This window comes from Phascolarctos cinereus, unplaced genomic scaffold (genome assembly GCF_003287225.1).
Source record: "Phascolarctos cinereus isolate Bilbo 61053 unplaced genomic scaffold, phaCin_HiC Scaffold_726;HRSCAF=1367, whole genome shotgun sequence".
NCBI classification, from domain to species: Eukaryota; Metazoa; Chordata; class Mammalia; order Diprotodontia; family Phascolarctidae; genus Phascolarctos; species Phascolarctos cinereus.
This window is the reverse complement of record NW_027556098.1, coordinates 40,093,389-40,121,343: the sequence shown is the minus strand read 5'-3', so window position 1 is coordinate 40,121,343 and position 27,955 is coordinate 40,093,389. Positions and strand designations below refer to the sequence as shown.

Genomic DNA, 27,955 nt, shown 5'->3' with positions numbered 1-27,955 from the left:
AAATTCAAAGCAGTTTATAAACTAAAATCCTTAAAATACTTTAAAAGCAATTTTATTACTTTCAACAATATCTTTTATGTGACAATACTAACAAGAGAAAAATGAAGAAAGATAGAATTCTATATTTATAACAAACTACAAGTAGAACTTGTAGTAGTCATCTTGAGTTAGGCATAATTTTACATTATCTACCCTATTAGAAATACATAGTGATTTAAGATTACATTTTTAGAATCCTGTATTTTTATGTCAAAGAAGTACACCAAAACACAAAATATGACCAGACCTCCATTTGATTATACCTAAAAGTTGCCCATCTGTATAACTTAGGTCCATTTTGTCCTAACCATCAAATGAACTCATACATAGACAAATGCCTCAAGGAAAAGCATTTGAGGTCCCTGTATGAAATGGCATAAATTAATCTGCAGGAATTTTTCAAGAACATGTATTTTGACCACAGTAGCTCTATGCTTTAAAATCATACTTTCTAAATACTGTAGTATGAACAAGTAATCTTTTACAAGTCATGCTTGAACATATTTAAACATTTCAAACTCTCCCATAAACCAGAATCCTTTATATTCCTTTTAACATAACAAGCCAATGAATGCCACTTAAACTAGCTAATACCTCCAAGTTAATTTCTTAAGGAAATAAACTGAACTCTTTTAATAAGCTATGGTGACATTTACAAAGAATTTAAAAGGTTACTTCGGTAAACTTATTAAAATTACTTTCGAATTTACTTGTCTAAAATTAACTGGTATAGTTCTCTGCCAACTTGCCCCTTTACTTCCCCCTCACCACCTTTGCAAATTTGTGAGGTTAGTGTGAAAAAAAAAAGATAAAGGAGTTAGAGAACAGATCAAGAAAACTTCCAATTGTCCCTCCTCCTTAATACTTTCATCCATACGTCTTTTTTTTTTTAAAGCTTGGAATTTCTGCTTACTAATGGAAAGTGCCTATTTTTTTGCACTGAATTTCTTATATCTAGCAGCACTTCATCTAAGGTCATAAAAATGATTACTAAATAGTCCTTTCTAAAAATCAAGAAACATTTTAATACTTCTACACAGTCATTTTAACAATAAAGACTTGTATCTTTTTTTTTTTTCATTTTACCATTGCATTTAGTGCCACAGTTTCATTAAAATCATTTGGAGGACTTTCAAATGAGAGTGGAACACTCTGAAGTTCATAATATACAGGCTCTTTTAAAGAGGCATCCACTTCTGACATAGATTTTTCTACTGGAGATCCTGACAATGGCTGAAACTGTGAAGCATGCAATCCTGTAGAAAATCCTTTGGAGGAAGCATTGCTATTATTTCTAGTACAATTCTGTCTTCTGGAAGTCTTTTGGGGAGGCTTCTTGCAAACAAAATCATAATTTAATTCCATAGAAGTTTTAAAATTATCTATATTCAAAGTCCAGTAACCATCTTCATCTTCTTTGTACCTATCAGAATATACAAGAATACAAAAAGACTAATAAAAATACATTTACAAGTCCTTACTATAATGACTAATAAGTGACAAGGAGTATAGAGCCAATATCCATAAGGAAAAAAATTAGTAAATTCACGAACTGTTTGTTTTTATTTCTATTCCCCAAACTAACCATCAAATAAGAAGTCCCATCTTAGTGCCTTTCTCATAATAAATGCACAATATATATTTGTTAATTTAACAAATGATATTTCAAATGTTGGAATTCCCATAAATATATATGAATTTTAACACTTCTCTATTGCATAATCACGGGCCAAACACAGTTAGCTAATAGATATAATCAAGGTCAAGGGCATTATTGAAACAAATTATCTTTAAAAAAAAAAGTAAATAAGAATTTTTTAAAAATATTCTCCTCTGCTATAATCATTGACCACTGTTATGTCAATAATATAGCTCAACATGAATTTACATTTGTAGTGGAAACCATTTTTAACAGCAAGATCCAGTGCAGAGAGCTCTGAATTTGGAGTCACGTGACCTTACTTTAAATCCTAGCTCGCTACTTACTACATGTGTGACCTTGAGAAATTCTCTGCTCAGTTTACTTCATTTATAAAATGAGGCAGCTGGATTACATGAGCTCTAAAGTTCCTCCTAGCTCTAGATTTATGATGCTAGGTATAAACAAGGCCAAAGAAATTATCTGAACAAATCAACCTTAAGAACAAAAGAATAGATGAACTAGAATTTAATAATTAGCTATTCTTCCCTAATGTAGTCCTTGACAACCATTATATCTAGATCTATATAATTTATAGATAAATGGATATAAGTGTATTCAAATCTATAAACATACTCATATATAATATGTGTATTTTAAATGCTATCTAATCAAATTAACACTAACAATAATAATAATAATTACTTTCTATGAGGTCTTCAAAACATTTTACAAGTTTAATCTGTGGTAGAATTCCCATTTCAACAGGAAAGAATAAACTGAATGCCACTGTAAGGCATCATATACACTAAAATGTTAATAACAGCATTTTTAAATAATAAAAATGAACTAAAAATAAAGTTAACGCCCCTTGATTGGTGACTAACTGAACAAATTACAGTACATTAATGCAATGGAATATTATTGTGAGGTAAGAAAAATAAACAGTTATTTATCTGCATGGAAAGCTATATGAGCTAACACAGAATGAATTAAGTAGAATCAGGAAAACAATATACATGACTATTCTAACAACAACAAAACAATCAAAACTTCCTCCTTTGTAGAGGTGGAGGGCTATGAGTATGAAACACTGAATATGTCAGAATTTTTTGATGTTGGTTAGTTTTACTGAAAAATGTCCCCCTCTTTTTAATGCTTCATTATGAGAGTAGAGAAAAGGAATATTTTGGGAACTATAAGTTATATAAAAACAAAATATATAGATTAAAATTTATTTCAACAAAAGAATAAACTTATAGAAAAAAACTCAAAATGAGCACCTGAAACGAGAATGGCAAGTGAGCTGATGCATCTTCCGGAGATGTAAAGTCAAAGTGTAGCACCAAGAAAAACACTTCTGACAGATATGGCATTTGTACTTTATGGTACCATTACTCTGCAAATGAAGAAATTGTAACAAAATTAAAGAAAAATAAGACTTCTTAAAAAAAAAGGTAGGATTTATAATTGGGAAGCCTCAATTATTATTACTAATGCTATTCTTCACAATGTAAACATTTTTTGTTTTATGTTCCTCTTAAGTAAAATGTTTCTTTTTTCTATTTATTCATCATACATACTAATTTCATAAAAACAAAGTTCATAGCCAGCATTTGCCTTTTAACTATAATCACAAGGATTGCCTGAGTCACTGAGATGTTAAGTGACTTGCTCAGAATAGCTAGTATATATTAGAGGTAGGACTTAATCCAGACCTTCTTTACTCAAGGACCAATCTCCCTAACTACCATGCTTGGCTGATTCTCTTTGCTGCCATCATAGAAAGGAAATGTGCAAAACATTTGACAAGTCTGTGGTTTTTAGTACTAAAATTTTTGAAAGATCTATATGGAAAGTATTTTATGAAATGTTCTTTTCCTTTGTCATAGGCATACATAACTTAAAGGTTGAGACAAAAAAGGTCAAAGGTGACTTCTGTTAAAAAAAAACAAAAAAGCTTTTGCTTTTATTTACTTACTTCATGCACTCTTTTGTAATGCTGTCTAAATGTCTGTAATGTACGAGCAGTGAAATCACACCCATTCACATCACAACAGTAGGCAGATGAATCATTGTGTGTTTCAATGTGTTTACGTAGATCATATGTATTCTTGAAGCTGAGAATTCAGATATAAAGAAATAGCAGTTAATATGCAGAGGTTTTTTTGTTTTTGGTGAGGCAATTGGGGTTAAGTGACTTGCCCAGGGTCACATAGCTAGTGTCAAGTGTCTGGTCTGAGTCCAGATTTAAACTCAGGTCCTCCTGACTCCAGGTCTAGTGCACTATCAACTGAGCCACCTAGCTGCTCCTTAATATGCAGTTTTAAGAGGATCACTGTTTTATAATTTAATGCTTAAATAGACTTAGAGTATTATTACAATGACTGATAAAAATCCACATTTATTTGTAAGAAAATGACTCAATTATAGGATACATTTAGTATATCCATGACATTAAGGTATATGGAAAAATTAAAAGTTATTTTTAGAGATTCATTCTCAATTGTATCTGAATATGTTGCTTTCTTTCTGCCTACTGACTACATGTAAAAAAGTTTGGTATACTTTTGAGAAGTGAATGACCAAGATGTTTTAGAATATGCAAAAATAAAAATGACCCACTACTGCTTTGCCTCTAAGACCAGATTTAAACTTCTTTAAATAAATTAAGACTTTCACCTTTTTGAAAATAAACAATGTTCTAGAACAATCATATCTGGATGAAATTCAGTGAAAGCCTCACCAAAAAAAAGGAGGGCATTTGAGAGTAGAATGTTGCATCCCATGACCCTAACAAGACGTATTCCATTAAAGGGTAGGCATCTAGATGAAAACAGTGATTTAATAAAGTATATGATATGTGTTGCCTTTTGGACTCTAGGGTCAGTTGTTTTCCTTTTTATGTTAAGTAGATTTATATTTTTTCAGCTATTCATTTATCTTTTTTGAGATATTAAAAAACATTATATCTATATGTAGAGTATTTATCATATATTTATTTTAAATAGTTATGTATATATAAATAATACACATCTATTTTAGGCACATGCATGTGTATACATGGATGCACATATCCATATTGTACACATGTGCATATACACACATGCATGCATACACACACACACATACACACACACACACACACACACACACACACACACACAGTTTTTCCCTTCCACATCACAACTTTTTCCATCCTGGTTCCAATATATCACGTCAGCCACACATGACAGAGAAGGTCAGTAGACAACACAGGGCCTATGACCAAATACTTAACCCAAATTTTACAACACGGTATTGTAAATATCCCATAAAAGAAAAAAAATCCGATGTCTTTTCTGGTATGAATGGAGGCCCCAGAAAATATTTATGTGGATTTCCCAAATGGGGCGCTATGCCCCTAACCCCCTTTATATAGAAGGGATAACTATATATCTGGAAACTTACAAAAAAGCTTTAAAAAGAACAAAGTTAAATGCTTCGTGACCAAAACTAAATTATTTTTACTAGCTAATTTTGCTATTTTTCCCTTGGTTCTTACCTGCTATCACAGAAATCACAAAGGAAAGGACGTTCATCACAGTGTCGGAATCTGATATGTGTCTTCAGAGACGAAAAGTTTGTACATACCATATCACAAAATGGACAGTTAAGATGGCGGACTAAAAATAAATGAATATAAAATCTGAGACAATAAAATTTTGTTTTTTTCAAGATTTTTTTACTTTAATTAAAAAACCCTTTAGTAAACTATCCCTATATTTCTATTGTTTTCAGTAATATAATTTCTAATATTCTAAAATTATAATTTTTTTCTCTTTTTTTGTCACAAAGAATGACTAAAGTAGAGATGGGGAGAAGAATATATTTAGAAATGATGGTGATATGAAAATAGATTATCATTAAAAACAAAAAACAAAGTAATTATCAACAAATATCTCTTAATAATTTCCAACTTCTTTTAAAAATGTATTTATACTTTCTAAAGCCTCACTTTATATATAAAAATCCAAATTTGCAACAAGATAATAAATACGCTTCACTTTTGAAATGACTTTAGTATAGGTTTCCTCTAAATAATCAGTTATCACAACACATTTAAAATACGGTTTAAATTGCAAAAATCTCATTTTCACACTTTTTAAAAGGCACATTTATTATGTAAAATGAAGTATACTTGTGTATATATGTGTGTATGTGTGTGTGTATATATATACATATATACACACACATATATATACATAGATATAGATATAGATATAGATATAGATATAGATATAGATATTTAAAACCTGATGGGATTCAGGGTGCAAAATGCATGTATTTTTTGGACATGGCCAGTGTAAAAATTTCTTTGGCTTGATTATGCATACTAGTTACACAGGTTTTCTTTTTCTTTTCAATAGGAAATATGAGAGGGAAAGAGACTATATCCTTGTTAATTAATAAAACAAACCATGACTAGGCATAACAATTTTCTGTGAAGAACTAAAAAGTTTGACTTGCCATGTATTCTAACATGATCCCGCAGAAGTCTCTCACTGGCAAAATGCTTGCTACAATACTGACATATAAATATTTGTTCTGAAAGAGACATTAATTCATCAGTTCAACATTTAGAATGTTTTTGTCAGGAAAACTAAATAATGCCAAAATTAAAAAGTAACATACCTCTGTATAAAGAATAATCCACCACAAAATGAATAGTTTAATAAATGTTATGACATTAAATAAGCAAATGTGAACATTTTAGTAGATATTTCTGTTTAGATTAGTTTTTATTGGCAGTCAATACTTAGTATTGGCAAACAAAAATCACTTTTATATCTAAGAAGATAAAAATTAGTTCTGAAATTTTAAAAACTGAAAACCTGGAAAACCCTCAAAATTAGTTTCTGCCACTTTTCCTTCCAGAAAAAAAAATATTTCATTCGTGGGATGTCAATATCTAAAAATTATTTTTTGCCCACAGTACATTTTACTGTACTTTTTGACACTTCAGTCTGTACATGGTCCCAGATATACCATGTGCCTCTCTGTCCACAATCTTAGTTACCCTCAGGCCATACATATAGAAGCAAAGAATCTGGTTCCCAATAATTAGAGAAGACCTCATAACTTTCAAACACAGAAGAGCCAAGTAGTTATACTGTTACCGTCCACGGGCCAAACAGTACTACCTCATGAAAGCTATGGATTCATAATTTTGAGGGGATTATCTGGAAAATATACCCAATATGACCCTATGCCAATAACAGGGGGCTTCTGAAGTCAGGTAGCATCTATACATCAAATGTTCCATGAAATTATATCTCAAACAATCAATCAATAAACATTTATTAAATGTCTACTATATGCCAGGTTGTTGTTGCCTTTGGATGATGATGAAACTAATTCTGCTAATTATTTGCCTCCTGAGGGATCTGCCTTTCTAATTAGCTGAAGCTTCCTTATTCCTTTTGGTTTCATTTATGGAGTGAAAGGCAATATGGATGCAGGTCATTATTTCAGTAATATTTTAATGCAGTCACTAAACAAAACTCATACATAGTATCAATAGTTAAATCTTTTGTCAGTAGTCTAAAAACTGAAAAGAGAGAATAAGGGAAATTAATAAAGGGTATTTTACCCAACAAACTCCCTCTCCCCCAAAAAACCCCTACCACTTAAATGAAATGAATAATTATGAAAATATAAAAGGCTCAAGTTAATAGAATTTAAATAATTCAATCTCATAAAAAATAACTGAACAAGCCATAAATAAATTCCCAAAGAAAAATCTCAAGAAACAGATGTATTTATAAGTGAATTCTACGAAACATTCAAAGAAAAATTAATTCCAATATGCAAAAAAAGTGTGCCAAAATAGGAAAAAGGGATCCTACCAAACTCCTTCTATAATACAAATATGGTCTTGATACCTAAACCAGGGAGAGTTAAGACAGAAAAAAAAAACAAACCCAAAAACTATAGACCAAGTTCCCTAATAAACTTTTTTTAAAAATTAGCAAAGAGGTGACAGTAACATCAAAAAGATTATAATCTTTGACCAGGTTGGATTAATAACAGGAATGTAGGATTGGTTTGATATTAGGAAAACTACCCACAAACAGATTATATTAATAATAAGAACAACCAAATTCACAGTTGTACAAATACAGAAAAAAAAATACTTTTTACAAAATAAACACTCACTTCCTTTTAAAACATACATATATGCATGCATGCACGCATACATAAACATAGGAATAAATGGACTTTTCCTTTTCATGGCAAGTAGAATCTACCAAAAACCAAGAGCCAGTATTACATGTAACGGAGTTAAACTAGAGGCTTTTCCAATAAGATTAGGGATGAAGTAAGGATATCCATTATCATCACTATTTGATGTAATTGTTAGAAATGTTATAGTAATAAGACAATAAATAGAAAGTGAAGGAATATGCTTAGGCAAAGAAGAAAAAAACACTGCTTTTTGCTAATATGATGGTTTACTTAAACTAACCTAGAGAGTCAATTGATTGAAGCAATAACTAACAAAGTAGCAAGATACAAAATAAATCCACAGAAATCTTCAGCATTTCTGTGTGTTATCAACAAGACTCAGCAGGCAGAGGAAGAAAAATCCCACTTGAAATAACTGTAGAATGTATAAAATACCTATATTATGACACACATAGGAACTATCTGAATACAACTATAAAACACTGTAAAGAAATAAAAATAGACTTAAATGACTAGAGAAATATTACTCATGAGTTGACAAAGCCAATATAATAAAATTTATGATACCGCCTAAATTAATTTATTTGATGCCATATCAATCAGAACACCAAAAATTACTTTATGAAGCTAGAAAAGCAAAATTCATCTGGAGGAACAAAAGATCAGGACTGATCTCAAGGAAAATAATAAAAGTGGGAAGGAAGAGGGCATTGAAGTATCAGATCTCAAACTATACTTCATAGCAATAATCATAAAAAATGATTTGGTACTGTTCAAGCAATAATGAGGATTAGTGGAAGAAATTAGGTACATAACACACAGAAGCAAATGAATACAGTAGCTTGGAGTTTTATAAATCCAAAGATCCAAGATATTTGGCTAAGAACTTACTATATGAAAAAAAGTTGTCAGGAAATCTGCAACTAGGTAAACATCTCACATCATATACTAATGTAGATACATCATATAAATATAAAGGGATATAAAACAAATTAGAGGAGCAAAGAAGAAATTACCTTTCAGATCCTTAAATCTGATAAGAGTTCATTATTCAAAAAAAAAGTTTAACAAAATATAAAATAGACAGTTACTTAAAATTAAAGTTTTTATACAAACAAAACAAATGCAGCTAAAATTAGAAGGAATGTAGGCAACTAGGAAAAATCTTTAGAGAAAGTTTCTGTAATAAAAGTTTTCTAATATATTACATATTCCAAAATATGTAGTGAGCTGACTCCAATTCATAAGCAAAAGAGCCATTCTGTAATTGAAAATAGTAAAGGATGTGAAAAGGCAGTTTTCTAAGGAAGACATCTAATATATCAATAGTCATTTTAAAAAATGCCCCAAATCAACTAATAACTAGAGAAAGGCAAATTAAAACAACTTTGAATTTATATCTCCCACCCAAAAGACTGGCAAAGTTAAAAACAAAAAAAGAAACATGACAAATGCTGCAGAGGTTGCAGGAAAATAGCCACATTAATGTTCTGAAGTGGTCTGGAAAGCAATGTGGTACTATGCCCCACTGTGCATACCCAAGACCAGGTGATACCTCTACTTGGCTTATACATGCCAAAAAGATCAAAGGAAAAAGAAAAGGGCCCATAATTACAAAAATGTTTATAACAGCTCTTTTTAGTGGCAAAGTGCTGAAAAGTAAGGTGGGGGGGGGTTGCCCATCAATTGGGGAATGGCTGAATTATGGGGGAGGGGGAAGCTAAACAGATCTTGAGTTACACTGGGAGTCATTGTTTCCAGGAACAGGGAGATATCAGTAATCCTTTTATACCCTACTTGGACTTCATCTGGAGGACTGTGTTATAGTTCTGGGCACCACAGTTTCAGAATATCATTGATACCTAGAGAGCATCCAGAGGAGAGCAATTAAATGGTGAAGGACCTTGAGTCAATGACATCTGAGTATCAGTTGAAAAAAACTGGGGGTGTTTAGCTTGAAGAAGAGTTGAGGGATATATAACAGCATATAACAGCTTCATATATATATAATATATATATATATATATACATATATATGTATACATATGCATATATATGCATATATACACACATACGTATGCATATATGTCTATATACACACACATACATATATGTGTGTGTGTGTGTGAATATATATATATATATATATATATACATTTATATGCAAGGCTGCTATGTGGAAAAAGGATGAATATAGAAATAATGTATACGGATACAATAGAATATTATCGTATTTCAAGAAAGGATAAAAAGGAAGGTTTTTCAGAAAAACCTGAGAAGACTTTTAAGAACTGATACAAGTGTGAAGTGAGCAGAACTACAAAGAAAAATTTCTATAATGACAATGTAAAGACAACCTTGAAAGATCAATGCAATGACTGACCATGATTCCAGAAGATCAAGGATCCTTAGAAAGGGGTGATACTCAAGGTACAGACTGATATATTTCATGATATACCCAATATAGGGATTAATTTTATTTGCATATACTTTTCACTAAGGGGGGGAGGGGAAGAGGAGGTAGGAAGGAGAAAAATACACTTACTAGCTGTATGACCCTGGACAAATCAGTTAACCTCTATTTGCCTCAGTTTTCACAACTGAAAAATGGCGATAATAATAGCACCTACTTTCTAGGGTTGTTGTAAAGATAAAATGTTATATTTGTAAAGTGTTTAGCACTGTTCCTGGCAAAAACTAATAGGTGCTATATAAATGCTAGCTATTAGTCAATAAACTTTTATTAAGCACCTACTATGTGCCAGACATTGTGCTAAACCCTAAACCCTAGGAATACCAAAAAAAAAAAGGCAAAAGATAGACCCTGCCCTCAAGGAGCTTACCTCTAATAACTCTTGTCATTATTATTATTCAGAAGCATACCAGTCAATTCATCATTCCTCCTATCAATGAGGAGAATCTTATTCAAGTGGTCTAGGCTTGTAGCCAGGGTTACATATTAATGTACTGTTTATATGCCAGGCATTGTGCTAGGTGCTAACAATGCAAAGACAAAAAACAAAAATCCTTGTCCTGAAAGAGCTTACGTTCTTTTGAAGGAAAATTATACAGAGAATTAAGTGTGACACAGATACCTAGAACATTCAAAGCAATCTCTGGGTGGATGGTACTAGCAACTGGGGGATAGATAATAATAGTCTTCCTATAGGAAGAAGATCTCATCACTTGAGATGAGCTTTGAAAGGAAGCCATGGATTCCATAAGGCAGAAATAAGGAGGCAGTAGCAGATCTCAGATCTTGGTGATGGGCTATACAAAGGCATGAAGATGGGAAACAGACTGTCATTTACAGGAATGACAAATACGGCAGTTTGGCTGAAAAGAGAGAGAGAGAGAGAGAGACAGAAATATGCAATAATTGTGGAAAGATGGCCTACAGCCAGGTTATAAAGTCTGTAAAAATCTTTTTGGACTCTGTCTCTGTCATTGAGTGTTACCTATTTGTTCTAGCTTTGTGTCATCTTCAAATTATAAAATTATAAAATTTATGACATTATATGTTATTAATACAAATGTTAAATAGAACAGCGAGTCCTCCTCTGAAAACCTTCCAAGGTCACTTTTCTCTGGCTATCCCCCATACCTGGAATGCTCTCTCTCCTCTGCTTTGCTTACTCACCTCCCTGGCTTCCTTGAAGTCCCAACTATAATGCCATTTTTTTCTGGAAGCCTTCTGAAACCCCTCTTAACTCTAGTCTCTTCCCTCTTATTTATTATTTATCTTGTATATATATAGCTTGCTTTGTATGTATGTTTTCTCCCCCATTAGATTGTAAGGTTCTTGAGGACAGTGCTTAGCACTGGTACTGTATCTGGCATATAGTAGGCAATAAATATTAACCAACTGATTGAATGACTTTTAACTATCAATTAATGGATTCAAATCTGAGTTAGGACATTCAACCAATTCTAAATTCATCTAATTGAACTATTGTGTAGCTCACATCTGTTCATTTTCACTGAAGAGAAAATCTCCCACAAGAATAATGAATCTCTCCATACTTTGCTACAACAGCATACATAGTCTATCAACAGTATAAACACTTTTCCAGGTCATTAGAATCTGGAAGAGCTTGTGTTCATCTGGCAGAGTGTTCAAGCATCCAGTATAACCTCCAAACCACTATACATTATCAGAGCATAACTTTTGTGGAGGTTCTTTTAGATTGTTTCTTTAAAAAAAAACCATTCAATTTTTTCAAATATTCATAGATCTATAGGAGAGATAAACATGGAAGTGAAATAATAAACATGACAAAATTTAAAGACAATGCTGTTGGTCGTCCTTTGTACTCAAAGATCCCCAGTGACATCAGGATGCTGGGGTCAAGGTACAGTGTATCTGATTGTCGCTTATCAGTTCAATATGAGCTCTAAAAAGTACCACAGGTTGGCACAGTTTGAACGTTTGAGATAGATAGGTCTAGATTTGCACATCTCATGTTTCCTTTGTGCTGCTGTGATTCTGCTTTGCTCCCAGAGCACAGCACCATTTTTGATGTAGACATACCATGCTGGGCTGCCTATGCCAGCGTTTCCCAAGTCTCACATATCTCACAATTGATTTTAAAGTTCCTTAGCGAGACCTTGAGATGCTTATACTGCTTCTTCTGACCTCTGTGTGAGCACTTGCCTTGTGTTTAGTTCTCCATAAAATAGGCAAAATTTAAAGGCAATAAGAATCTCTTTTATTATATTTCCATTTTTTTGCACATTCTAAAGATAAAGTTTCTACTCCAAAACAAAATCTGTTAAATTTCTTCCAGGTTCTTAAACTAAAAAATACAGTATAACATACATAGAGCTACAAATACAGTGCAATCTCAGGGAAGAAAAGTAGCCATCTGGCTCCCTTCAAAGCTCAGCTCAAGTGCCACCTCTTAGACCTTTCTTATCTCTAAGATACCATTGTCCCTTACACCAGTTACTTGACATATTCTTCCATTTCCTATAGGTGTGTTTTTCTCCCCTCCCATTTACTATAAACTCGTTGGGGGCAGTTAATTGCTTCATTTCATTTTTTTTTTTATCACCAACGCCTAACACATCATGAACATACGGTGCTTAATTGCTTGCTGATTGATTTGCCTAATTCCTGATCTCAGTTTTAATATTAGGGTGGATTCTTCACATATGTGAAAATGATTATAATTTGTGAAAATTCTAAATAAATAATTATCAGATGCCTGCTATGGGTGTGGTATAATTTGTATTATACCAACTGTCAAGTCCCTTATTTTTTTTGGACTAAACTTGTTTTTACTTCAGCATAGCCAGCTTCCTGTAAATAACTTCCTCTACCAATGCTGACTGAAATCTTTGCTGAAATTTAGTCTTATGGAGTTGCCTGGGGCACTGAAAGGCTAAGTGATTTTCCCAAGGGTCATATAGCTAGTATGTGTCAAAAGAAAGACTTAACTCCAGATCTTCCAGACTTGGAGGCCACCATTACTCCCAATACATTTTGCAAAATTATAAAGTGTTAAACATGGACACGTTTTTCAATTTGGGACTGTCACAGTTCCAGAGGGAAGAATCAATTGAAAATATTGCCTTATTGTATTCTACCTTTCTATCCATCTCTCATTTCAAATACTGTACAATTTGGCAGGATAAACTGGGAATGGAAAATAAGCTCTGCACTGTGAATGGAGAACTGGTTTACAAGTCAGAAGACCTGTGGCCAAATTTGTCTCTGATACCAGCGGTATGAGCCTGGACAAGATATTTAGCCCTTCAGTCTCCCCTATGCCCCTACCTGGCCCTTCCTAAGACTGTAAACTGCAGAGAAGTTGATAATCTGTACTAGTAGAGGGAGTTCCTCACTGGGAGATCTCCATACTGATGAAATCAATACATTCACCCAAAAGAAAAATGCTTGATGCACCAAAATATCCTCATATATAACCCAAGCACAGGGAATTCTGTTAAAGACAGTTGAAGGGAAGGGAGGGGGATACCAAATCTACTTACTATCCTCTGAAATCTGTCGTTTGGCATGATCAAAAAACTTGGTATTGTTGGAGAACATCACTCCACAAGAGGGACAGGCCACTACTTTTTCTTGAGTATGTGTTCTTAAGTGCTCTCTTAATTTATGCCGACTCTTACATGTGCCATCACAATCTAAAGATAGATACCATATTAGATTAACAGAAAAATTTCATCAACTAAACAATGTTTTCTTAGATTTTAATGAAGTACTTATGAAGTAGAAAAGGAAATAATTACCTTATGTTTAATAAGGGAGAACTACTATAGTGCTTTATAGAGAAAAAATAAATACAGCATACTTCTATCTACATATATTTTTCAAATGTCAATTAAAAGCTATGTAAAAGAATGAAAAGCTACTTATGTCAAGCTTTTAATGAAGTGGCATTTTATTTTTATTTCACGCAATTAAAAAAAGTCAAACCAAAAAAATAAACTTCAAAACATAAAGGGTGGGAGGTGACCAAGAAAAGCCACTTCAAATATGTACATACAGCCTAAAGATATTTAATACTTTCATCACTATAAAATAAAACATAAGCGCAAAAGCTGATGGATAAACCAAGAGCTTAAATACTATCTTCATGGACAAAACAGGAATTTTAAAGTGAGCTGTTAAATTAGAAAAATGATAGCCATCAAAGAGATGGAATTCAATAGAAACACAACAGCACTACACTGTTGTTGTTCAGTTGTTTAAGTTGTGACTGACTGTGATCTCATTTGGGGTTTTCTTGGCAAAGATACTGGAGTGGTTTGCCATTTCCTTCTCCAGTTCATTTTAGTGATGAGGAAACTGGCAAACAAGGTTAAGTGACTTCCTCAGAGTCACACATCTAGTAAGTGTCTGACACTGGATTTGAACTTTGGTCTAGGTGACCAGTTATCAGGGACATTGTAGATGAGAGTCCTACTTCTGGTAGTGGTTAATCTAACTTCAAGGTCATTTTCTGATTCTCTGAATGACACACTGGAGGACTTCTCTGGGGGTTGCTGATATAAACTGCCATGTTTGTGCCTCACTCACCTCACCATACACTAAATAAATTCAAAACAGCATGTTGAAATGAAGTTATATCAGCAAGATGATACATGCAAATATGTTGAATGAACTATGAAGAGATATTGCCTGGTGGAGAAAACCTGTGTAAAGAACTTTGATGCTGAATGATAAGAATCACTGTACAATTATTTATAATGTATAATCATTGTACAGTAATGTATAAAAATTTCTGCCCATTGATAAGGATACTCCTATATAATCTGATGTGTACTACTATGTGTATTCTTTTTAAAAACATCAAAATATTGATAACAATCAGCTTCTTATTCACTTTGAACTTAATTATTTTCTGTAATACTTCTGCAAAGATAGCATGATATTGGCAGTTTTTAATTTGTGTAGTTTTGTTTGTTTTTTGCTGCTAGGTGGCACAATTGATAGAGTGCAGGGCCTGGAGTCAGGAAGACCAAAACAACTTAAAAGCAAAAAATAATAGAAATCTTTACCAAAAATAAGAAAATTATATAAAAGGCAACACTGATTTTTAAATATCTTAAAGGCTATTTTATACATACACACATATATGTATGTGTGCATGTGTGTAAATATATATGTATATGTATATAGTGAACCACTCCCCAAACCATTTTGAACCTCCAAGACTTGAGAAAGGCCTAAAACCTGGATTGGCCAATCAGGAGAAAGATATTTTAGCCCACTCTGAGCTTAACCTACCAAAATACTTTGCATGCTCTGGCATAACAGACATGCTTTGCTTTGCTCTCTGACTGAACCCAAAATGCCCCTTCCTGTGTCAGCATCTACAAGACCAAATGAAGCTGCTCAGGAGTATTCTTTTGCTTATGACTCTCCAGGGCAGGATGCCTTGAACCAGACAGTATGTTGAAAAATGGGACTTTTTCTTATCTTGGTATTTTATGGACACATGTTATGCTACATATATGTGGGGGGTATGTATGGATGGATACACACACATGTGTATGTATGTATATTATGTAAATAACTATGTATATATGTATATAGATAGTCTTATATATAGTCATGTGTGTGTATACATACATTTATATATATACATATATATACATATAGTTATGTTAAAGATAAAAGAAACACAGATATCCTGGATCTATAATTTCAATTGATACCTTGACATTTTCTCATCCTACTGAACTTAACAATCTAACCAATTAAGAAATTCCTTTCTCTTATTATGGTTAACACATATGGGGACTATAATTTTGGCTGACATAGGCATCCTGAGCCAGGAAGGGAGGGAGAGGTGAGAGGCAATTAATCTGAAGATATAAAGTCCCTTCTGTCTGTCTGTCCTTGGGCTGACTTTCCACAATGAGCTCCCACGCATATCTCTATATTCATGTTCTGCAAGCTTTGAGAAAAATAAACATGCAAATGCAGCCTAATTTTTTTATCTTTCTTAGAATGAACTCAGTAATGGCTGACATACACACACACACACACACACACACACACACACACACACACACATAAGTATAGCTGGCTGATTTCCATTTTAACTAAGAAAAGTATAAGAGGAAATGGACTCAATGGTTAGACATAAGGATGATTTTCTTTACTGTGAAGTTGTCAAGGAAGCACTGCGTAAAAGATAAGAGTAGCAGATCTTGAGTCAGGAGACCTGGATTCATTACCTACCTTAGTAATTGACAATAATAAATCTATTCAGTGAAGTATTTATCAATCACTCATTATTTGCTAGGTATTGTGCTACACACTAAGGACACATATGTAATAGATTAATTAATTCCTACCTAAAAGGAGCTTGTATTCTAATGGTGAAGACAAGAAGCATATGTTATATAAATATTTATACTTATTTATACACACAAATATGCATACATGTAAATATTAACAAAGAGGTTAACTACAAGGTAGTTTGGGGAGGGCACTAGCAATTGAAAGGGATCAGGAAAGACTTTGAATTGCATCTTGAAAGAAAAGAATGATTCTACAAAGCAGAGTTGAGGAAGTAGTGGACAGTAGTGAGAGTTAGTGAAAAGGTGTAAACAGATGGGATTTTGTGTGTATGAGAACAAAGAAAAGGCCACTGTGGCTGTACTTCAAAGTATGGGAGGGAAAGTGATAACCAATGACACTGGAAAAGATGAACTGGAGCAAGACTTAGGGCTTTAAAAGCTAAACAGAATAATTTAAAAATTTATTCTAGAGGAAATAAACCACCGAATTTAGTGCATCAGGGAGTGACACAGTCAGAGCTACCATTAAGAAAAATTCTTTGGCATCAGTGCAGGATGGACTACATCATGAAGAGGTTTGATGCAGGGAGATCAATTAGAAGTAGCTGCAGTAGCTCTTTTTGTGGTGTCAAAGAATTAGAAATTGAGAGGATACCCATCAATTAGGGAATGGCTGAGCAAGTTGTGGTATATGAATGTAATGGAATACTGTTATGCTATAAGAAATGATGAACAGGCTGACTTCAGAAAAACCTGGAAAGACGTGTATGGTCTGATGCTGAGTGAAGTGAGCAGAACCAAGAGAACGTTGTATACAATAACAGCCACGTTGTGTGATGACTAATACTGATAAACTTAACTCTTTCCAGCAATACAAGGATCTAAGACATCTCCAGAGGCCTTGTGATGGAAAATGCTATCCACTTCCAAAGAAAGAACTATGAAAGTTGAATTGCTATTTTTTTGTCTTCTGTTGAGTTTTGTTTCCTCTTTCTGATGGTTCCTCCCATTGGTTTTAATTTTTACTTACAACACCACTAATGTGAAAATATGTTTAATAGGAATGTAAACGTATAGCCTATATCAGATTGTGCGCTGTCTTGTGGAGGGTGGTGGGGAGGAAGGGGAAGAAAAATTTTAAACTCAAAAGCATATGGAAGTGATTATTGATAAATCAAAGTAAACTAATAAAATTTTTAAAAATTTAAAAATTTAAAATTTAAAAAAAAAAAGAAGTAGCTTCAGTAATCAGAAGAGGGAACAAAAGCTTCTTAAGGTGACCACTGTGTAAGTACATGGAAGGTATAGGATGTCAGAGATATTGCAGAGGTAGAAATGGCAATATTTGGAAACTGACTGCTTTTGTGGGGTAAGGGAGAGTGAAAAGTTAAGTGTAAGTGCCAACATGAGGTACATGAGAGACTGGAAGAATGGTCATGCTTTCAACAAATTAAGGCTAATTTGGAAGGGGGAAGGTTGGCCATATTCAAATGTCAAACAACCAGTTTGAAACATACAACAGGAAAATAGCTTTCTAGGAAGGGAAGCAGGGCAGAGAGGCCATGGAACAGCCTCTTTCACATCTGTATCATCTATATTCTAATCTCTAGCTCCCACCCAAAATTTTAGAGAAACATTATACCTTGGGGTTTGCCAATCGGGGATCAACTTAAAGACCAAGGTAGGCTATTATAGTCTTCTTGCTCAAGTAGGTAGAAGAATAGTGTTAGAACTTGACACCCCATTCTGAAAAGTTTTTGACACTGTGGGTAATGGGCTTGGCCAATATTATCTCAATAATTTCTGTATCTAAATAAACAGAAGGTCCTTCTCCTCTGGGCTTTATGCTTTCTTAAAGTTTCCTCTAAATTTAATATTTTCAGGTCATACGACACATTCATATAAATAAGCAATCATTCAATGACAACATACAACACTAATCTACATAAAGAAATAATAGAACTATTTTGGTTTTAAAAATCTGCACACTACCTTTCCAGCGACAGAAGATGGCTTTTCTATTGTTTAAGAGACTTTCATTTTCAGCACAGTAAGCATGCATGGTAACATGTTGATAAAACCATTCTGGGTTATTGATAGTCATCTGAAAACATTGCATAAATATTAATTCATTCATGCAACTAGAAGAAAAATGGTACAAACAAGGATAACAATGCAAATTCTGACAAAAGGGATTAAATAAGGTCAGTATTGCCTATCATATCATCCTATATTAAATATTACTATTTATCATTTTTCCTGAATTGAAAATTGAAAAAATAAATAAGGATACATACTCTCTTATGCCTATTCAAATTTTGGAGAAAAAGTTATTTGAAAGGAGATATTCACTAAATGGACATTAAATACTAAAAACACATTAAACTGGTGACTATAAAAACTTCTCACTTTCTTACTAATACACAAACCATCCAGTTTTTTAAAAACAGTGCTTTAAAATTACCAATTTCAAAAATGTCTAATACCCACAAATATTCTCTCATTTTTTGCTTAGGTAATGCTAGGCAGAAATTACCTAACTGCTTTCTTCCATAAGAAGTTACAGACATTTCATTATCTTAGAATATATCTGTTCTATATTGTCATAAAAGCTTTTACAATTTAAGAAAATGACAGAATACTCATAAAACTGTCATTTCCCCCTGCCAACAAAAGAAAATGTTCCGATAAATTTAACTTTTTTGCTATGTAACTTATATGAAACAATATATATTTATATATGTACATACACATATACAAATAATACTTTAAGAATCTATAGCTTCATCAGTATGGATTTTTATTTCCAATATAAAAGAAAACCTGTCCGCAAGTTAGCATGTGAAATTTGAGAATAACTACAGCTTCATCCTTTGGCAAATCTGGCAAAGAGCTTCTTCAAATTTAACCAGATGGGGATCCTATGTTAATATCTATGGTCTGTCACTAAGTCCTTAATTAGAAGCTTTTCCAGTTTAATAGGGTTTTTTTGGGGGGGGCAATGGGGGTTAAGTGACTTGCCCAGGGTCACACAGCTAGTGTTATGTGTCTGAAGTCGGATTTGAACTCAGGTCCTCCTGAATCCAGGGCCAATGCTCTATTCACTACACCACCTAGCCGCCCCCTCCAGTTTAATAGGACTTAGAAAAGCTTGTGCCTTGCCAGTGTGGAATGCAAGATCACCCCCTCCCTTCCATTATGACTAGGATTTTGGAGTGAGGGACTATTATGTATGTAAAGTGAATCTGTAAAATATTTTATATGTCCTTTTAAAAAGCTATTTTTAATAAAATAAGAATAATTTGCAAATTAAAGCAAAATACATTTATCTATACTAAAATTAAACCTTTCCCAGCAGGGAGAAATAGGCAAAAATAGAACAGAAAAAGAAAAAAGGATTACCATGACAACTGCTTTACTTACATCACAGTGCTCCCAACAGCAAACAAAAGTGTCTGCAATCTCTGGTACCATATTTTGGCTGTGATTACGTTGTGAACATTCTGGCAAATCTTGGTGATATGCTCTCATTTGAGAGCCTAAGTACTTCAGTTTAGTGTGATAACTATGAAAATTCACATGAATTATCAATTCATTGGGACCAGCTGCACAAAATTCACAACTTCTCCAAAGACACTGATACTGTTCTAAATATAAAGAGAAGACAAGAAGTTCTACAAGTGTAAAACACAGTGTTCACAGGACAGTATTTGATCATATGCAAATTATATTTATGATATTTATTTGAAATATTAATATGGTTGTTTTAATTCTATCATTTATTAGCAATAAATTTCTACACTGGTATTTCAGCATCTGGTTACCCTTCATCTCATCAAACACAAAATTTTTTTTTTAGTGTCTCTAGTCCCTTTTTCTTAAATAAGGAAAAATATATAATTCAAATTGATATTTAACAAATTCTTAGTACTGTTTACTTGGGGTATTGTTCAAAGTACACTGAACTAGAAGGCAAGAGACAAGTTCTAGTCCTGGCTCTGTAATTATCTAAGAAACCTTAAGCAAGCTGTTTCACCTACCTGTGCTTCCTTTTTTGGAGTCTATGCACATTTTAGGAATTTTATTTTCACCTGCTTTCATCTGAGGTAAAAGTTTAGGCACATCACATTAGGTACCATATTAGGTCTGTAATCACAAATCATCTCTTTCATATTTGTCAATTATCTACTTACTTTATATAAACATAACATCAATTATGTCTCAGTCTTCACTACATGGTAACCTTTTAATCTTTAATATTAAAATACAGTGAATCACAATTCTTAAATCCATAACTGTTTTGCTATTATATACTACTGACTCTGTATACTACTACCCCCAGCAGCTGTTCCAAACCTCTCTCTTATCAAGCCCCATGGGTTACACCTCCATACCTCTCTCAGCATATGACCTCACTTTCCAATTTACTAAGAAAATGGAGATACTTGTCTTTCCTATTCCACATGTCAAAAATCCACTAATATCTTTACCCGTTCTCCCCTCCTTTATTCCAGGCTTGTGAGGAAGAAGTGGTCCCTCCTCTTTGCCAAGACCAAATTTTCTACCTGTATACACAATCCCATTCTTAGTCAACTTCTCTGGGAGATCATCACATTGGACAGTCTTTCTCTCCTCCCTTGCCTACAAACCTGTTCAGGTCTCCCTTATCCTTATGGAACCCCTCTCTTAGCTTAAACTTAGGTTTAAAGTACTGCTTAGGTGATCATCTATTCATAGCAGGACTCAAGCCCTTACCATATCTATACTAGTCCATGCTAAATAACATTAATTCAAAAGCAGAAGGCACTTACTTATAACAGAATGGCAAGGAAATACAAAAGGAACCTGAATCAGGCAACACACATTCCCTGTACTAATAAAGAAATGGCGTCATTTCCTATGCCTTCATGAGAGTACTAGTCAATTTCCTATAGGATTCCTCTGTAACTCCAACAGAGCAGGAAAGGGACAAATTCAGCACTTTTCAAACCCCTTGAAATACAGAGCATCCTTACTGGATAACATACAGCCTTTTGGGAAACACAGTTCAGAGAATTCTCTTCCCAATGAAAAAGCTCCCTTGGGCTCTAAGCAGTGCAGGAAATGCAATAATGTTTTCACATGACCCTCCTTCAAGCTACTATGCCTTATATCGCCTCATTTTTACTGCCTGCCCAACTCCTGGGGGAAAAAAGACTACACTCATTGCCTCCAATTCCTCACAACTTGTTCACTTCTCAGTCCCATGTAATCTGGCTGACACTACCACTTGAATGAAATTTCTTTCCAAATCCCATCTCAACTGCTAACTCCAAAAGTCTTTTCTTTGTCCTCCATCCCTGACTTCTCTAAAACTTTCTGCTAGTGTTGATCACCCTAGTCTACTCTTTACTCTTCCATCCCTTGGATTACTTGACTTTGCCCTCTCATGCTGTTCCTGCTACCAGTATTCTCAATTCTTCTTTCCTGGATGATCATCTATTCTGTTCCCCTTATCTTGGATATTCACCCTAGCTCTCTCTTAGGTTCTCTGTACTTCGCTTTTCTTAGTGATTTCACAAGCTTCCTATGGTTTCAATTATTAACTTCATTCAAATGTTCCCCAAAGTTACCTATCCTATTCTAATCTCTCTCCTGAATTATTCCAGGCCTTTATCTATTGCCTATTGAATACCTTCACCTGGATTCCTGTCAACATCTCAACATGCCCCAAATAGAACAATATCCTCTTCCCCCAAAACAAACAGAAAAATTGTTCTCCAGACTTCCCAATTTCCATTTAGTACTTTGCTCTTCAAATCACCTTATCTCCAGCAATCCCTATATTTCTACCAAGATGGAATTTTATTTTACAAAGTTCAGCTCATGTTGCTTCTTCTACAAAATCTTCCCTGAACACTCCAGTAAAATATTCCCATTTCTTCAAGAAAATAGTATATTATACCTTTCATGCACCATCACGCTCTGTTTTGTATCATATTTATATACGTCTTGTTCCCCCACTGCAAGTTTCCTGAGAAAAAGGACAATGCACACCTTCTGCATTTTAATTACTCAACAAAAGGTTCCCAAATTTACTTTTTGTTGTTTATTACCTATATTGCTTATTGTTATAAAGGCCTTTCAAATCATGATGGCATGATTCCCAACATAATAATTTTAAGTGCCACAATTCTGAGACAGCATAGTGGGAAAATCTCTTTGAAGTCATAGGACTTCAGAAGAGTTCTTAGCTCTTCAAGAATTCTGATACTCATTTTTCCTTGAATAAGTCACATAAATTTGTTCCCATAAAAATGAGGGAGTTGGATTTGATGTTTTCCAACAACCATCCAGCTTCAAATCTATGATTTTCACACTGGCATAATCTATTTCAACATTTAGTTATGTTTGCTTAGTACTTCAAATTTTTAGTTCAGTAGAAAGCTTTTTCAATGCTTATAAAAAGCATGATAGAATATACTGGAAAAATCAAGAAATACCTCCCTATAATCCAGGTTGAGCTAAACTAGTTTTTCTTTTGCCACCTCACAAAACTAGAGCCAGTTATTTTCTGATCCATTCTTTTTTCCCCTTAATTAACAGCCTCCTCATTTTTTACCTCTCCCCACCCCTTTTGCAAACAACCTACTACTCTGGATCAATACTTTAAAATACTAGGTAATTTGGGGATCTGTAAAATCACAAATTAGAGTGGCTGACTCACTAACTAGACTTTAATGATAGCTCCATTACTACTCACCTGAGTGATCCTGTGCAACTATAATATTCTTTTAACTCAATTTTTCTCACCATGAAATTCAACAGTAACATTCAAATGCCATATTTTAAGCATCAAGTGCCAGGCACTGTGATATGTACTGGGAATACAAAGACAAAAATAAAATAGTCTCTCTCCTCAAAGAGCTTATCTTTTATTGGAGGTAACATGCACACATATTAAGTATTGAGGTTTATAATGATGAGGATTCATTACTTTATTATCATTACTTTTCTGTGAAATCTCTCTCTTGACTTTTTTTCATATCCACTGTCAATACCCTAGCTATAGTCACCTTCAAAAAAAAAAAAGCCTGGCTTATTATACTTCAAGCCTGATTATTTCAACAGTCTCCTAGCTGACCTAATGATCACAGACTTCGAGCTGAAAAGGTTCTTAGAAATAATATTTTTCAGTCATTCACTTTTCAGGTGAGGAAAACTGAGGCCCTGAGAGGTTAAGTGACTTGCCCACGGTCATAAAACTGGCAGGGCCAGAATCTAGATCTAGGCCCTCTTGACTCTACTTATTCAGCCCTAACCTTACTTTGCTGACCTTGTTTCATATCTCCAATTTTCTAAAGAACAGTGACTAGTAGACCTATTAAACTTGACGTGTCCAAAACAGAATTTATCTTTTCTCCAAAACTCTCCCCTCCTCCAAACTTCCCTATCACTGTCAAAGGCACCATCGGTTCCCCTCAGTCATCTAGGGTGCCAATTTAGGTGTAGACTCTTTACTCTCTCTCACCCCCCATATTCAATCTGTTACCAACACCTGTACACTTCACCTTGCAACATCCCTGCTTCTACCCTCTGATATTTTTACCACCCTGATGCAGGCCTTCACTTCCACAAACCTGGACCACTGCAGTAGCCTGCTGGTCAGTTGGCCAGTCCTCAGTTTCTCCCACTTCAGTCCATCTTCCATTTAGCTACCAAAGTGATTTTCCTGTAAGTATAGTTCTAACCTTATCTTCTCCTCCTTTCCCTATTCAATAAACTCCAATAGCTTCCTGTCACCTCTAGGAACAAATACAACATCCTCTTCTTGGTGTTCATGTTTCATAACTTCCTCCTTTCCTAGTCCCCTCTGCTCATCTTTCTAATGTTGAACCTCACATACTCCTTGATCCAGTGATAGCAGCCTCCTTGTTGTTCCCCAAACAAGACACTCCATCTTTGTGTGTCCCAGGGGGGACAGCATAGAACTGAAAAGCTCCCTCCTCCTTCAAGTCCTAGCTAAAATCTCACCTTCTACAGGAAGCTTTCCCAATCTCTCTTAATTCTAGTGCCTTCCCTCTGATGATTATTTCCTATTTATTTTGTATATAGCTTATGTTGTCTTCACCCATTAGATTATAAACTCCTTAAGGGCTGGGATTGTCTTTTTGCTTTTGTATCCCAAACCCTTAGCACAGTGCCTCCAAAATAGTAAGGACTTAATAAACTGACTTTTCAAAACCCTTATTGCTTTCCAATATACCACACTATCAGATCATCTCTTATGTATCTAATAAACCTCACCAGATTAACAATCCTAAAACATCATTTCAATCATTTCACTCATATTAAAAACAAAACAAAACTTCAAAGGTTACCCTATATCTTCAGGACGAGTTCCAAATTCAGCCTCATGGACCTGCCTAATTGCCTTCCACTGACCTTTCCAGCCTTATAATCAGTTTTCTATATAAACCCTCTGCTACCATCTTTTTTTTTTAACTAATGCCCTAAACACAGCTTTGTCCCACTTGTTTATTGGCAATTATAATCTTGTACAGTACTTGTACACAATAAAGAGAAACAAAAATACTTGACTGATTTTGCACTTTCCTATCCTTGCTTCATGAAACAATACTCTTCCATCCCTTTACCTTATCCAGATTTTAATCATCATTTAAGATTTGCACACCACTAATGTCTTTCATAAAGCAATTCTTGAGCATTCCAGCTTGATCCCTCACTTCTCTAGCAATTATTGGCCTATTCCTCCATTTGCAACCATAGTGTACTGCTGTCATTTACTTTATTATTCCTAAATATTATTTCTCTCATTATTTTTTCAGTTAGGATTGTTTTGCCTCAAGTAGATTATAAATGCTTGCCAACTTCACATATATCTATTTTTGAATATTCCATGACCCTCAATGAATCCCTGTACCTAATAAGTACTTGAAAAATGTTTATTAAATATGTTTAAATATTATAATTTCTGCAGCACCTAGGACCATGCCTTAAACTGACCAAGTGTTGGGAAAAAACTTAAGTAGATTTCCTTTGCATACAAAACTATCCATGAAATGCAGATCAAAAGAACTTTTCTTTAAATCAATAAGTATAAATTTCTTCATCTAAATTAATATTTATAAAGTCTTAATCTACAATTTTAATAGTAATCTAGTTAGCACAAAAGCCTTAAATTGATGGTCTCGAAAACTTTAATAACATTTTAAAATGAAGGCTACTCAATTTTAAAAAATCTAATTTTCTTCCCACTGTTCATAGCGGTGAATTACTCCTTTAGACAAGGAAGTACTTTAGTTGTATCAAAGTAATTGGAGAGAGCTTTCATCACCATCAAAATAAGTTTCTTCAAAAAAATTCCAAGTGTGACAACAGTCTGACTCAAAGGAACCTGAAGGACTTAACTCAAGCATACGCCTCAAAAAAAAAAATTATGTCAAACGCTGGCACATACATCGCATTGGGTTTTGTTTGTTTTAAACTACCAACACGGCAACAAATTCAAAGATCTCAATACTAATTTATCTGGTTATTCGATAACGTTACAATCAAGCATTTTGAAACAGTTATTCCCAACCAAGCCCAATTTAGTTTTATGCCCACAAGCGAGTTTTAACCCTTGTCTACTTTTGCCAGTTTTTTCTGTCAAGAAAAATAAAAGGTAAACTGTGCTTGGGGACATCCATTGAACCTATTACCTAATTTCTCCTGTGAGTCATTTAGGTGTTCTCTCAAGTGTCTAGCAACGTGATCGCAGAATTCCTCCATGCACTTTCCTACAAACGTGCAATCACTCCACTCGCACGGCAGAACTAGCTCAGAAGGCTTTATCCTCTTCCTCGGGGCCATTACTGAGGAAGATTTTTAAAAATAAGCCGAGTTTGTCTGATTTTTCCAGAGACCTTGGGGAGGAGAGACTTATTAGTTAAGCAGCACAGGTGAGGAAACGCGGCTCTAGACGACAAGGCCCAGGCCCCCCGGGGGAGAGGGGCGCTTCTGCCCCGCTAACCCCCCCAGGCCCGGGGCTGCAATGGAGATGGGGCCAGTGCCCCGAGGGAAGCCAGTAAGGTATCCCTGCCCACGGTACCCCTCCCCACCCTAGAGGAACCCCCTTCGAAGCTCAGACTCAGACGCAGGACACGACGCAGGACACGACTGCCGTCTTCCTCACTGGAGGAAAGGAAGGGGAGAGCAGCGAGGAAAGTACGTCAAAGTCACTCAACGTCAGCAACGTTAACGAGCGTTCGAGCAAACGGGCCCCAGCCTCGCTTCCATCTCTGGCTGATGGGGGAAGGGATGAGGGAGGGGGAGCAGGGAGGGAGGTGGAGGGGAGAGGGAGAGAAGGAAAAGTGGGGGAGGGGTGTGAGGAGGAGGAGAAGAAGGGGGGAGGAGGGAGTCTTGAGAAGGAGGAATTCAGGCAGAGCTGGATCAAGCATCTTATACAATCATTAAAATATTCTAGGGGAAAGTGGTTTTCCGGCGTCATCTAGACCAAAGTGTAATTGGGAACACCTGGATGTGTGTCTAGAGACTTATTAATGTGTTTGTGCGTGATGATAATACTGATTTTTTTAAAAATTAATTTTAGTTTTCAACTTTCACTTCCATAAGCTTTTGAGTTTTAAATTTTCTCCCCCTCCCTTCCCCAAGACTGCTTGCAATCTGATATAGGCTATACATATACATTCCTATTAAACATGATAATAATTGATTTTTAAAACACGTTAGATTTTCACTTCACATTTTTTCCTGTACTTTATATATTTTTTTGTCCTGTGGAAAATTTTATAAAATAATCTTGACATGTTTTAAAGAATTATAAAGAAACAAGGGAGAATGTTGGTGGGTGTCTTTTAAAAAAATTTCAGTGGGAAAACATCAAAACAAGGCACCTATGATACAGTGGCATTCGTGAAAAAATAGTTGTAATTTTTTGGGTATGGTTTATTACTTTAACTTTCACATTATAAATTGCATCTATTTTTGTATTTTCTAATTTGAAGTGCTTTTGCAAAGTGTTTACTTGCTGAGTAACATTATCAAGCTTCCCTCCTGCAAAGTGTTACCTCTTTAGGTACTTAAAAATTTTTTTTTACCTTGAGTTTTGCTGAATTTTTGGAAAACCATCTGGTTTTTATTTCTCTGTGCTTTTATAACTACAAAATGTCATTCAGTAGCTTCTTTCTGTCAAATAGGAGTACATCTAGAATTAATATTTTATGTAGTTCCCTTTCAATGTCAGGTTAGAAGCAATGCCACATTTTTTGT

At 34.4% G+C, this 27,955-nt stretch overlaps 1 protein-coding gene across 2 annotated transcripts; it reads right to left on the bottom strand.

Moving 5' to 3' along the window:
- Positions 1 to 72: 72 nt before the first annotated feature.
- On the bottom strand, positions 73 to 26,999 carry LOC110200877 (histone H4 transcription factor-like). 2 transcript variants are annotated; one of them, XM_020976271.2, is made up of 10 exons: positions 26,785 to 26,999; positions 26,386 to 26,589; positions 20,105 to 20,328; positions 18,674 to 18,785; positions 13,901 to 14,053; positions 6,188 to 6,265; positions 5,223 to 5,343; positions 3,660 to 3,798; positions 2,962 to 3,077; positions 73 to 1,462 (listed from the first exon to the last, which is right to left on the bottom strand). In XM_020976271.2, the coding sequence occupies exons 2-10, from the start codon at positions 26,534 to 26,536 to the stop codon at positions 1,117 to 1,119; spliced, it is 1,440 nt and encodes a 479-aa protein (XP_020831930.1). In that variant the 5' UTR covers positions 26,537 to 26,589; positions 26,785 to 26,999; the 3' UTR covers positions 73 to 1,116. The 2 variants fall into 2 exon arrangements, with proteins under 2 accessions (XP_020831930.1, XP_078002606.1); XM_078146480.1 differs by having other exon boundaries at positions 26,386 to 26,999.
- Positions 27,000 to 27,955: the final 956 nt, after the last annotated feature.